Source organism: Micromys minutus (genome assembly GCF_963924665.1).
Source record: "Micromys minutus genome assembly, chromosome: X".
NCBI classification, from domain to species: Eukaryota; Metazoa; Chordata; class Mammalia; order Rodentia; family Muridae; genus Micromys; species Micromys minutus.
The window spans coordinates 115,314,562-115,328,766 of NC_137970.1; the positions used below are offsets into that span (position 1 = coordinate 115,314,562).

General features: G+C 39.3%; 1 protein-coding gene across 1 annotated transcript in view; it reads right to left on the minus strand.

The window, feature by feature from the left end:
• Nucleotides 1–10,019: 10,019 nt before the first annotated feature.
• The window catches only part of LOC308415220 (uncharacterized protein CXorf66 homolog), a gene marked incomplete at both ends in the record, with an annotated part of 5,705 nt that continues 1,519 nt past the window's right edge, over nucleotides 10,020–14,205 (minus strand). Inside the window, 2 exons of the mRNA XM_080910236.1 lie at nucleotides 10,020–10,947; nucleotides 14,002–14,155. Of these exons, the coding sequence (XP_080766362.1) occupies nucleotides 10,020–10,947; nucleotides 14,002–14,155 (1,082 nt within the window). The remainder of the gene's footprint in view (nucleotides 10,948–14,001; nucleotides 14,156–14,205) is intronic.

The following is a 14,205-nucleotide window of genomic DNA, read 5'->3' on the forward strand; positions in this document are numbered from 1 at the left end:
ACCATGATCATTTTTTTTTTAACTTACCACACCATCTTGGCCCCATTCTATAGATTTAGTCTAAATATTCTCTTAGTTTTCGCATTTCTCACTATTCTCCTTGCTATGGAAAAACACCTGCTGTCTTAGTCAATGTTCTATTGCTTTGAAGAGCCATGATGATCAAGGTAACTCTTATAAAGGAAATCATTTAACTGGGGGTCTTTCTTAGAGTTTCAGAGATTTAGTTCATTTTATGATCATGTCATGGAGCATGGTGGCACATGGAAGCAGGCCCTGGAGTACATGCCATAGAGCTACATCTTCATCCATAGGCAGAAAGAGAGAACCCGTGCCTGGCATGGGATTTTGAAGCCTCAAAGCCCACCCCCAGAGATAGTTCCTCCAACAAGGCCACATCTCCAAATCCTGTAAAAGAGTTCCACTCCCTGATGACTGAGCTTTCAAGTAGATAAACCTGTGGGGGCCACTCTTATTCAAACTGCCACATCTACCAAAAGCAATTTAAAGTAAGAAGGGTCGAGTTTTTTTTTTTTTTTTTTTTAAAGAATGCATTTGTACAGATATCTGTGTTTTCTTTATCAATGGTTATCATACTTAAGTTTGAGGTACTAAAAAGATGTTTCCTAGGGAACATTGACCTATTCTAAATTTACAACACCTTCGAAGTTGTATAAGGGATAGTTATATCACTTAGGTGTATTTATAACCTGGTTAGTGTTTCCATTTGGGCATGAGATATGATTTGTGTCAAGTTGACAAGGAGTGGTTTATGATGGCTATTCTCTGTCAACTTGACTATATTTAGAATGAACTACAATCCAGAAGTGGAGAACATAACTGTGACCCAGATATATATTTGGACCAAGATCCAAATAGGTCTATATTTAATCACTCTGCACAGAACCCAACTCTAAATGGATCAAAGACCTCAACATCAAACCAGATAGACTAAACCTGACAGAAGAAAGAGTGGGGAAATAACCTTGAACTCATTGTCATAAGAGAAGACTTTCTGAACAAAGCACCTTTAACACAGGCACTAAGGTCAACAATGAATAGGACCTCATGAAACTAAGAAGCTTCTGCATGGCAAAAGACATGACAGACAAGTTTGCAGCCAGCTTACAAAATGGCAAATGATTTTTACCAACTGTATACCTGATAGAGGGCTAACATCCAATATACATAAAGAACTCAAACAACTAGATAGCAAGAAAACACATAACAGGGGCTGGAGAGATGACTCAGTGGTTAAGAGCACTGGCCATTCTTCCAGAGGTCCTGAGTTCAATTCCCAGAAACCACATGATCTATATGGCTGTGGTTATATATACATGAGAGCACTCACACACTAAATACATTTTTACAAAGAAAAGAAATAACCTAATTTAAAACAGGGGTAAATATTGAATCAGAATTTTTATATGATGAAACTCAAATGGCTGAGAAATAATGTTTAAATTTAAATTTAATGTTTAATTAAAAATTTAAATAGTGTTCATCATCCTTTGTCCTCAAAACTGAGATTTCATCTTACACCAGTCAGAATGTCTAAGATAATGTTGGTGAGAATGTGGAGTAAATAATGTGATGGTGGAAGTATCAGCTTGGCCATCCACTATGGAAATCAGTGTGGTGGTTCCTCGGGAAGATGGAAATTGATGTCCCTCAAGATCTAGTTATACCATTCTTGGGCATATACCCAAGGGATGATTCATCTTACCACTGAGACTGTTGTTCAACTATGTTCATTGTTGCTTTATCCATAGTAGATAGAAATTGGAAACTAGAAAAAAAATCATCCTGAGTGAGATAAGCCAGACCAAAAAAGACAAATGTGGTTATATATTCACTTATATGTGGATATTAGCTATTATATCAATGATAATCAAATGTACTAGCTGGTTTTGTGCATCAACTTAACACAAGCTGGAGTTATCACAGAGAAAGGAGCCTCAGTGGAGGAAATACCTCCATGAGATCCAGCTGTAAGGCATTTTCTTAACTAGTGATCAATGGAGGAGGGCTCACTATGGGTGATGCCATCCCTGGACTAGTGGTCCTGGGTTCTATAAGAAATCAGGTTGAGCAAGTCATGAGGAGCAAACCAGTAAGCAACATTCCTCCAAGACTTCTGTGTCAGCTTCTGCCTCCAGGAGCCTGACTTGTTTGAGTTCCTGTTGTGACTTACTTTCTTCAATAAAGAACAGCAATGTGGAAGTGTAAGCCAAATAAATCATTTCCTCCCCAACTTGCTTTTTTAGTCATGGTGGGTTTCTGAGTTTTTTTTTTGTTTTGTTTTGTTTTGTTTTTGTAGCAATAGAAATGGCAACTAAGACACCAAACTACAATCTGGAGAACTACAGAGGTTAGGTATAGAGTAAGGAACTAGGGGGAATAGATTTGTCCGTGTCCCTAACAAAAGGAAATACAATATATAGTTATAGATGAATGGAATCGGGGTGTGGTGACTGAAGCCAGAGGATCAAGTGGGGAGAGGGTAAAGAGGCAGGAAATTTGGGGATAGACAGCTAAGGGTCCTTGGAAATCTAATAAAATTGAAACTTCCTGAAATATCTACATAAATGACAGTGATCTAAATCAAGTTGTCATATAATTGGAAAAACAGAGATCCAACTAAACATCTTCTGCCTCCATGTAAAGTTTGTAGTCCTGAGATTGTGTTACATCTAATTGAATTATCATCTAAAGATTTCCTAAGCAACCCAAGCTGTTGCCAAGGCTACAGGTTGCTCTCCACACACTGAAGGCAAAACCCCAGTGCACATACACTTATACAACTCACTGAACTTGGAAAATTTGAGCTGGTGGTACATAGAGCCTTCACTGATATGTTGTAGTGCTTTTGGTACAGTAAGGTACTGTCCATGATACCAAAAGAGAAATTTAAACACCAAGCCAGCCACAAACCTTTTGATCTACACTGGTGTCCTGCATGCAAAATGTGATAGGGCAGACATGCACAAAGCTTGTGGGAATAACCAACCAATATCTGACTTGACTAAGATATTCTAGAATTCAATGACAATGACAGCATCACATACCCAAACTTATAGGACACAATAAAAGTAGTGATAAGAGAAAAATTAATAGCACCAAGTGCCTTTATAAAAAAAAGTTGGAGAGATCCTATACTAGCAACTAAACAGCACACCTGAAAGCTCTAGAACAAAAGGGAAAAAACCACACATAAGAGGAGCAGACAGCAGGAAATAGTCACACTCAGGGTAGAAATCAACCAACTAGAAACAAAGAGAACAATACAAATAATCAACAATTGGTTATTTGAGAAAACCAAAAATTGGTTCTTTGAGAAAATCACCTAGATAGAGAGACCCTTAGCCAAAAAAAAAGTGAGGAATGAAAAGGGAGATATAACAATAGAGACTGAGAAAATTAAAAAAAAAAAACAAATATCAGTTCTTATTACAAAAGTCTATACGTGACAAAAGTGGAAAATGTCAATGAAATGTATGGTTTTCTAAACAGATACCATGTACCAACGTTAAATTAAGATCAGGTAAACAATCTAAACAGTCTCATAACCACTAAAGAAATGGAAGTAGTCATTTAAAACCTCCCAATCTGGAAACAAACAAACAAACAAACAAACAGCCCAGGGACAGGCAGTTTTAGTGTAGAATTCTACTGGACCTTCAAGGAAGAGCTAGTAACAACACTCCTCAAACTATTTCACAAATAAAAACAAAAGGATCACTACCAAATTCATTCTATGAAGCCACAGTTACTTTGATACCTGAACCACACAAAGACCCAACAAAGAACTTTCAACCAATTTCACTTATGAGTATCAATGCAAAAAATACTCAATAAAATTCTTGAAATCAGAATACAAGAACACATCGAAACTATCATTCACCACAATCAAGTAGGCTCCATCTCAGGGATGCAGGGATATTTTAAAAAATATATCTATCAACGTGATCCACTATGCAAACAAATGCCAAGAAAAAAAAACATGTGATCATCTCATATGCTTAAAAAGCCTTTGACAAAATGCAACATCCTTTCATGTTAAAAGTCTTGGGGATATCAGGAATTCATGGCACATACCTAAACATAATAAAAGCAATATACAGCAAACCAATAGCCAGCATCAAACTTAACGGTGAGAAATTTGAAGCAATCCCACTAAAATCAGGGACAAGACAAGGCTGCCCACTCTCTCCCTATCTATTTAGTATAGTACTTGAAGTTCTAGCCAGAGCAATCAGACAGCAAAAAAGAGGTCAAAGGGATACAAATTGGAAAGGATGATGTCAAGGAATCACTATTTGTATATGATATGATAATATGCATAGGTCACCTCAAAAATTCTAGTAAAGAACTCCTACAGCTGATAAGCAACTCCAGCAAAGTGACTGGATATAAAATTAACTTAATCAGTAGCCTTCCTTTATATAAATGATAAATGGGCTGAGAAAGAAATTATGGAAACAACTCCCTTCACACTAGCTAACAAATAACATAAAATATTTGGTGTAAGTCTAACCAAGCAAGTTAAAAATACCTATGACAAGAAATTCGTCTTTGAACAAAGATATCAAAGAAGACCTCAGAATATGGAAAGATCTCCTATGCTCATGGATCATTAGAATTAACATAGTAAAAATGGCCATGTTACCAGAAGTAGTCTACAAAATTAATACAACCCATTAAAATTTTGAACAAAAATTTCACAGACATGGAATGAGCAATTCTTATCTTCATATGTAGAAGAGCCAGGATAGTTAAAATGATTCTCAACAATAAAAGAACTTCTGGGGAAATCATCATTCCTGACCTCACAATAAAAACTGCATACAGAGGCAGAAAGGTTGGTTAATGAAATAGAATTTAAGCCCCAGATATAAACCCATACAACTATGGACACTTGTTCTTTGACAAAGAATCCAAAACTATACAGTTGAGAAAAGAAAGCATCTTCAACAAATGGTACCAGTTTAACTGGTAGGCTGCATGTAGAAGAATTAAAATAGATCTATTCTTATCTCTTTATACAAAGATAAGTCCAAGTAGATCAAAGACCTCCACATAAAATCAAGATACACTGAATCTAATAAAAGAGAAAGTGGGTTTATTGGGTGCATATGGGGTGTATCCCAGGTGAGGCAGTCTCTGGATGAACTTTTCTCCAATCCCTGCTCCTCTATTTGTCTCATTATTTTCCTCCCATGAACATTTTGTTCTTCCTTCTAAGAAAGACTACACCAAGGTTCTGAGGTGGAGAGGGTGGTTGGGAGAGAGCACCTTCATGGAGGCAATGGGAACTGGGAGGGGGATGGATTGTGGGGGAGGGATAACATCTGAAATGTAAATGCAGAGAATTTACAGTATAAAAAAGTTTGGAGGGGGAGAGAAAGTAGGAAATAGCCACGAACTCATTGGCACAGCTGAAAATTTCCTGAACAGAACACCAATGTCTCAGGCTCTAGGATCTACAATTGACAAGTGGGAGCTCGTGAAACTGAAAGGGCAAAGAACACTGTCAACAGGACAAAATGGCAACCTACAGGTTGGGAAAAGCTCTCCACTAACCCTATATCCAATAGAGGGCTAATATCCAAAATATATAAAGAACTCAAGAAGTTAGACTCCAGAGAACCAAATAACTTAATTAAAATATGGAGTACAGACCCCCTCCTTCCACCTTCTGTGATCATCCTGTTCCCCACTCAATGCAGAAGTGAAGAATCCACACCCTGGTATCAGGCACTGGATGGGACAGAAGCGAGGTACAGAGGGTCAGGAAATCATATAAAACTATGTAGCTGGGGGGAGGGATAAGGAAATGGAGACAGTCACTGGAGGGTCCCAGACACCAGGGAAACAAGAGGCTCCCAGGACCTAGCGGGGAAGATTTTAGCAGAGAAGGGGAATTAGAACCTGAAGAGTAGAACCTCCAGTAGATAGACATAGCCCCTGGTTGATGGATGAAGCCACACCACACCCATCTCAAAGTTTTTAACCCAGAAATGTTCCTGTCCAAAGGAAGAACAGAGACAAAAAATGAAACAAAAACTGAAGGAAGGGCCATCCAGAGACAGCCTGAGGATCCATCCTGTGAGCAGACACCAAACCTGACACTGTTGCTGTTACCAAGAGACACTTGTTGATAGGAACCTGGTGTGGCTGCTCCTTGGGTGGTTCATCCAATCACTGACCAATGCAGACAGAAGAACTGGCGGTGCTTAGGTGACTGCAACCGCATAGGAAGAACAACATAGGCTGGCCTGACCACCCAGTGCTCCCAGGGACTAGATCCCCAGCTAGGGAGTATACAGGGTGTGATCCATGGCTCCAGATACATATGTAGCAAAGAATAGCCTTACTTGACATCAATGGGAGGAGAAACCCTTGGTTGGTTTGATGCTCCAGCATAGGGGGATGCTGAAGGAGTGGAGCAGGAGAGGGTGGGTGGGTAGGAGACCATCCTCATAGAGGCGAACGGAAGGGAGCAGAGGGAGGTTGTGGAATGGGGGTTTTATGGAGGGGTAACCAGAAAGTAGAATGATTAATATTTAAAAATGAGGTACAGAACTAAACATAATTCTCAACAGAGGAGTCTCAAACGGCCGAAAAGCACTTAAAGGAAATGTTCAACATCCTTAGTCATCAGGGGAATGCAAATCAAAACAACCCTGAGATTCCACCTCACACCAGTCAGAATGGCTAAGATCCAAAACTCAGATGACAGCAGATGCTGGCGAGGGTGTGGAGAAAGAGGAATACTCCTCCACTGTTGGTGGGGTTGTAAGCTGGAAATGAGTCTGGTGGTTCCTCAGAGTAGAGCAATGGGGCTACCTACCCATCTTCATAGGTTTTGTTTTGTTTTTACCCAGTAGTGTTCCTGTCTAAATGAAATGCAGGGACAAAAATGAAGCAGAGACCAAAGGAAAGGCCATCCAGTGACTGGCCCAACTTGGAATCCATCCAATGTAAAGGCCCCACACCCTGACACTATTGCTGATGCCATGGTGTGCTTGCTGACGGGAGCCTAGCATGGCTGTCCTCTGAGAGGGTCTACCAGGATCTGACTGAGACAGATGCAGATACTCACAGCCAAGCATTTAACTGAGGTCAGAGCTCCATATGGGAGAGTTAGGGAAAGGACTGAAGGAACTAAAGGGGATTTCAACCCCATAGGAAGAACAACAATGTCAATTAACCTGGACCTCTTCAAGCTCCCTGAGACTAAGCCACCAACCAAAGACCATACACAGAGTGGTCTGTGGTCCCTGGCCCTTAAGGACCAGAGGACTGCCTTGTCTTACCTCAGTAGAAGAGGATGTACCTAATCTTGAAGATACTTGATTCTCCAGGGAAGGCGGATGCTGGGGGGTGAGATGGGGGTGATTGGGTGTGTGAGGGGGTGGGTAATGGAGTACCCTCTCAGAGGCAAAGGAGATGGGGGAGGGGGTGAAAAACTGTGGGAGGGGGACCAGGAAGAGGGGGGCAACATTTAGAATATAAAGTAATTTAATAAAAATTGTAAAAACTGAACAAAAACAAAGGTTAACTTAATTAGTTGGCTAACTTAGAGTGCCACGTGCTCTGTGCTTGTTCTCCTGGCTCAACTAGGGAGATGAGTATGCTCTAGTCACATGGTGTTCACCCAAGTAGGGGTGCTAAGAGATCTCAATTATTCACCTCTGGTTTCTGCTCCATGAGCTGCCAGCCTTGTCTGGTAGTCATTGGCCCACTCATCATTCTGTAGGTCCCTTGAAAATTGTTTACTATACTGTGTTCTCTTTGTTCTTATCTTTTGTGGTCAGCTTATAGCTTCATTGTAGAGCTAGCCCTAATCACAATGATCAAATTGTAGCTGTTCCTGGTGATTTAATATTTAAGAACTTGTTCACAGAGCAATCTGGAAGTCTCTCTTCTGAAATATATGGACACCTTTTACTGACAATGTACTGTTACAATTAGGTGCATTAGGATCAAGAATATGTCAAATAACAAAATCGTGTCTGGTATACATTCCTGGGGAAACAGGACTTAGATTAATCATCTGGCCTACTAACACTGCCTCGAAACCCTATTTTCCCTCTTGTCAGTTTGGATATCTCATATCCAGATGCAAGCCATATTATTTTTCTTCCCTAGTATTCCCAATTTTATTGTTTTAATTTATTTTAATTTATGTGTATACATGAGTTTAAGTATGTCACATATGTGCAGGATTCTGAAAAGGCCAGAAGATGAGGTTGTGTTCCCTGGAACTGAAGTGAATAGCTACGTGTGTGCTGGAAATTGAACCCGTGTCTTATGCTAAAGTAGCTAAGTACTCTTAAGTGCTGAGCCATTTCCACATCCCCCAATTTTATTGTTTTAGCCCTACTCTTCCTTTGGAGCCCAACATGTACTTTCATTCTAATATTTATAATCAATGTGTAGTTTTCACCATGGGCCCCTTGTCCTTACTATCTACAGTAAGTTGGTTAATGGCTTAATTACAACCCTTAGACTGATATCAGAGTATTCCTTTTAGGTGGCAATCCCAAGAGGAGGGGGTGGTGTTAGAACTGGTTTCAGGGATCTTTCTAAATCATCTAGAAGCAAGCAGTATTAAGAGTCAGTTTAGAGTCTATAACAAAACACCATAAACTAAGTTGCTAGCAAGTAGCAAATTTGCTTCTCAGAGTTGTGAAGTCTGAGAAGTCCAAACTTAAGGCAGCAGCAAATGTGTAGTGAAGACCAACTCTGCAATTTGTGGATGGAACTTTTTTTTTAATATTTATTTTATGTATGTGAGTACACTGTAGCTGTCCTCAGACACACCAGAAGAGGGCATCAGATCCCATTACAGATGGTTGTGAGCCACCATGTGGTTGCTGGGAATTGAACTCAGTACCTCAGGAAGAACAGCCAGTGCTCTAACCACTGAGCCATCTCTCCAGCCCTGGACTGAACTTTTTGTGCTAATGTCTCACAGGGCCGAGACAAAGTTTAGCTCCTTATTTTCATTCATGATGACTGTTTTCATGATTGCACTGCCACCCAAAGACTGAAGGTCCCCAAACTATCATATGCAGCATTAAGTTTCAACCACATCAATGTTGGGGCAAATAAAAGCATTCCTCTGAGCTATTTCTAACAGGCACCATTGTCACAGAGAAAGACACAGTCTTAAACCATGAGGTTTCCACATAAACATTAAGAAGCAGTGCTGGGGATGTTGCTCAGCGGTGGAGTACTTGCCTAAATTGTGCAAAACTCTGGATTCTATTACCAGCACCACATATTCCCCTCACCCCAATCCCCCAAATTAAAATTACTTCAGGGACTGGAAATATAGTTCTCTGGTAAAACATTTACCTAGTATGCACAGTCTTGGGTTTGACCACAACTCTAAAAATTAAAATTATAAAATATATATTTCCAGGGGCTGAAGAGTTGGTTCAGTGGATGAGCACTCTCCCATAGGACCCATGTTCTATTCTCAGTATTCACATGGTAGATCACAACTGTCTGTAACTCCCAGCTCCAGTAAATCCAATGCTCTCCTCTGGCCTCCTCAGGTACCAGGTACATAAGTGGTACATGGGCATCATATGGAGGCAAAACACCCATATACATAAAATAAAAATTTAATTGATGACCAAGCTCATTGGGAGACCCCTGGACTAGCACACAAGATACTTGGCCTCAGCATTGAAAATAAGGATAAGTAACTGAGAGCTAATTCAAGGGAAAGAATAGTTCAGGATATCCATTCTAAAATTTTGTTCTAGATTTGTAGGTGCATGTAGAATATGATTTCCATTTTAGTGACCACATCTAAATAAGATACACTATATGTAAAAGATAATATACCAGATGAATTTTGTTCCCCTGAGATGAAATGACAAATACAACAATAATTTGTAATGCCATGGATTTAATTACTTTTGAGATTAATAGCTCTAGACTGGATACTGATTACATGTGGCTATTCAGTATGTAGATCAATTTGATTTAAGTTCTTAATATCAGAAGGTTCCTTTACTTGTCGTCTCGTCATGACTTGTGTCACAAATAATGACTATCTCTGCATTACTGTCTTCACTGTCATACATTCTCATAGTATCACTGCTCACGCTGTTCTGATAAGAATTGTACTCGTAATTTCCATCATAGAAAGGCTCCGGACATGGCTCCATTTTAACTGAAGTATTAAGATTTCCACCCTGTTTCTCCTCTGCCCCTGAAAGGTCATTGAGAAGAAATCCAGAAGTATTGCAAACAAGACATTTTTCTTTATAATGACGGCAAGTTTTAGCGGTTGTAGGCTTGGGTAATAGAGCCTTTCCTCTATTCCCTGACTTTTTAAGCTCATAATGTCCACTTGACAGGTTGGATTTCTTTATTCTGCATGATTTGGTGGGTGTGGTTTTCTCATTTGAGACTGAAGAAGAAGATTGTGTGGCTTGTTGAAATGAACTTTGCAGAACAGTTAGCCATGGTATCATTTGCTTATCTGAACAGGACGAATTGAAGTTAAAGCCCTGGGTGAGCTTATGTGACTTTTTAAGGCCGCGGCGCTTCTTACATGTCTTTTCAGGGCGAGATGACTTAGGTAATCTTTTGAGATTTGATGGTTTAGTTGGCCTTCTTGACTCTAACTGCCTATTTGAATGTTTTACACTACCTGATGTAGATGACTTTTCCATATTTACATATTTCATTGATTTTTGTTCATTAGATTGCATGCATGGTGTTTCTAGACTTGAAGGTTGAATTGATTTCGCTATACTGCTTGATCTGGGATATTTATCTGAACAAGAGTGCCCAGATATTTGGTCTGAATTGATTAGTAGGGGTTGAGCTTCTAGAATGTCCTCAGTTATCATATCAGGTTGACACGCAGATACTTTGGATACCCAGGATGATATAGCAGCCATATTTTCTTTGTTGAGCCTGAAATGCAGAAAACTTGGAATGTCAAAATTTTTTTAAAAAGTACTGTTACTATCATCAGAAAATATAATAGCTTAGAGTATGGATTTTTTCCCATAGGAAAAGTAAATATAATTAAAAATTACAGTGTTCTGAGAGCTGAACTTGTGTTGCACATGCATATAAATTCATGATAAATGATTTTCCTTAAGTGTATATTTACTATTTCAAAGATATTAGGTACTTATTGTCCATATATAGACTGGCACAGAGTTGTCAACAATAATACAGACATGGTATTCTCTCTCTCTCTCTCTCTCTCTCTCTCTCTCTCTCTCTCTCTCTCTCTCTCACACACACACACACACACACACACACACACACACACACACACACGAACTACAATATTACTTAGATGTAAAATAAATGAAATTTGCTGGGGAAATAGATGTATTTCTATGTGAATAACTCAGGATAAAAAAGCACAAATATCAGTTGTTGTCTCTCATATGAGGATCCTAGCATTAATACTTTATATCTAGTGGACTACCTGTGCAACCCAAGAAACAAATAACAAGTGTGTGTGTGTGTGTGTGTGTATGTGTGTGTGTCTGTGTGTGTGTGTGTCTGTGTGTGTGTCTCTGTGTGTGTCTGTGTACACCTTAGGGAGGAAGGACAGTAGATTCAAGACAAGAAGAATGTAGTGGAGGATAATACTGTGAGTAGAGGTGTTTAGACAGAGAGGAAGTACAGGCTGAGTGGGAATTGAGATGATTCTGTGGGATGCAGAAAGATTAACTGAAATGAAGGGAGTATTCAAAAAAGTTTGGAAAGCTAGATATACCCACCTATGCAATAACAGCTTGATTGTCAAGGGAGTGGGGACTCACTGTTCTCTGAATGGATTCTAGATTCTCTGTATGAGGGATAGGAAGTGGACCAGTAAGACTAAGAGTCCAGGTAGAAGGAGGTAGTAGGTTCATTGGAGGTGTGTACTTCTGATGGTTAATTAAACTGACATAGTAGCAAACTGCGCTCTAAATACCTATGTTCGTGCACAAATACCTATGTATATACCTACAGAAAAAAGCAGCTTTAGCATTAATCAAAGGAACCTCTCCTTACTTACAATCAACAGTGGAGAATGCAGAAAATAAATGATGGATGTGAGTCAAGTCCTATGCAAGTTACTTATACCACCCCTTTTGAGAATAAGGGAATGGTGAAAGAGGTGGCCAGAAGTATATAAGAGCTGGAAGGCTAAAGACATAAGGCTAAAATAAAAGGCTATTTCCTAGACTTGATGAAACTATAACATCATCTGTAGTTACCTGCACCAAGACTATGCTAAACACCCGTCTCATTTTCCATCTATCCTCAGGTTATCCTGCAACAATTTATCTCAATCTAACTTGGTCTCGTTGAATGATCTCTGATACGTGAATATAGAAAAGGGTGGAGATCTTTAGCTCTTATATATTCCCAATTTTATTCAAAAGTATCCAGAGCAGACTTGAAGTTCATCTTTGTAAATGAGTTTAGGGTCTCAACTCTTAAGGAGAAAATGTGAGGTAATTAAGTACATATTAGTGGGCTTGGCGGCCATTGAAAAATGACCCTTTCTTTTTATCATCTTCCTCATCCAAAATTTCCTATAGTTCTCCATGAGCCCCATGATGAGGAGACAGCCCCTGTCCAGAAAAATATACTTACAAAAATGACAACTATTCCCTGTTTTCACCTGGATAGTCAAAACAAATCAGGAAATGTTACGCATAGCCACGCCATTCTGTGAAGCTCCTACATATTAACAGAATAGTGACAATATCAAAAACAAATATAATCAGACTTCCAGAATGAAAGTGACCTGCTTCTCTAGATTCCTGCCTTCCTTTACCAAACTCTAGTAAGGAAACAGCCATGAAAGATGTTTATCAATCACCTAGCATCCTTTAAATAGCTTACTGGTTACTCTGGGCATAGCCAACTGTGAGCTGTAAATGGTTATTTGGTGACTTTCTTTTTGAGATAAGAGTCTCACTTTGTAGCCTTTGCCACCCTGGAACCCACTGTATATATCAGGCTGACCTGAAACTCATAGAAATCTATTCCCTCTGACTCCTAAGTGCTAGGATTAAACATGTGTGCCACTATACTTGACTAAACAAAAAAATTATTATCCCCTCTACGAGTTTCTGACAACTATGCCAGATTGTAATCAAACAGTGAACTCATAACCTTTTAATTAAAAAAGAGTTTAATTTTATGTATATGGGTGTTTTTTTTCTTACAAGTAAGTCTTTGTACCATGTCTGTGCTTAGCCCCTATATTGGGAGTTACAGGTGGTTGTGAGCTGCTAAGTTAGGTGCAGGGACTCAAACTCAGGACCTCTTGTAGAGCATCCAGTTCTCTTAACTACTGAGCCATCTCTCTAGCCCATGGGCTCTTATTCTTACAGCAGAGATTTCTTCTGAAGAATGCCTCTCTCCCAAATAAAAGTCTGTATTATTGGGTCTGGAGACATCTCTTAATAATTAAAAATACTTGCAGTTCTTGCGGAGAAGCTGGATTTTAACAGTATCCACATTGTGGCTCACAACTAGCTGTAACTCCAGTTCCAAGGGATTTGATACCCTCTTTCGGCCTCTGTGGGTACTGCATGCACATGGTGCACATAGGTATATGCAGATAAACACTCACACATATAAAATAAAACATGTTTTTAGCTTGGACTATTTTTGAATTGCTTGTTCCCTTGTCTGTCTTTCATCCTCATGGATCTTCCACTGAAAACCCATGTAAAAAGCTGTATATGGTAGGATATAATGTATCCCTAGGTATGGGAGAGAGGTAGAGACAGGAAGATTGCTAGGGCTTCCTGCCTATGAGCCTACCTCTAGGTTTAGTGACATATCTTGTCTCAATGCAATAAAGCAAAAAGTAATTGAGCAGGACACACCTGAAATCCTATTCTGGTTTCTATGTGTGAGCACACACCTGTGCCCCTATACCATACCCCCACACCCACACACATACATATGCAGGTTTTACATTCTTAAGTGTATAAAACTTACCCTCCTGGTGTCTGAACCTCCTCAACCATACAGTTGTAATGGAGTAGACAAAAACAGGTAAAGGTGAAGGCTATGATCATAATTCCAACTATGAAACCGAGGAGGCGTTTTCTAAACTCATCCATTTTTGCTCTTCTTGATTCAGAAGTTTCAACTGCAAAGATTGTACCATCACAAAGTGATTTTTAAATTTATTTCTTTTAC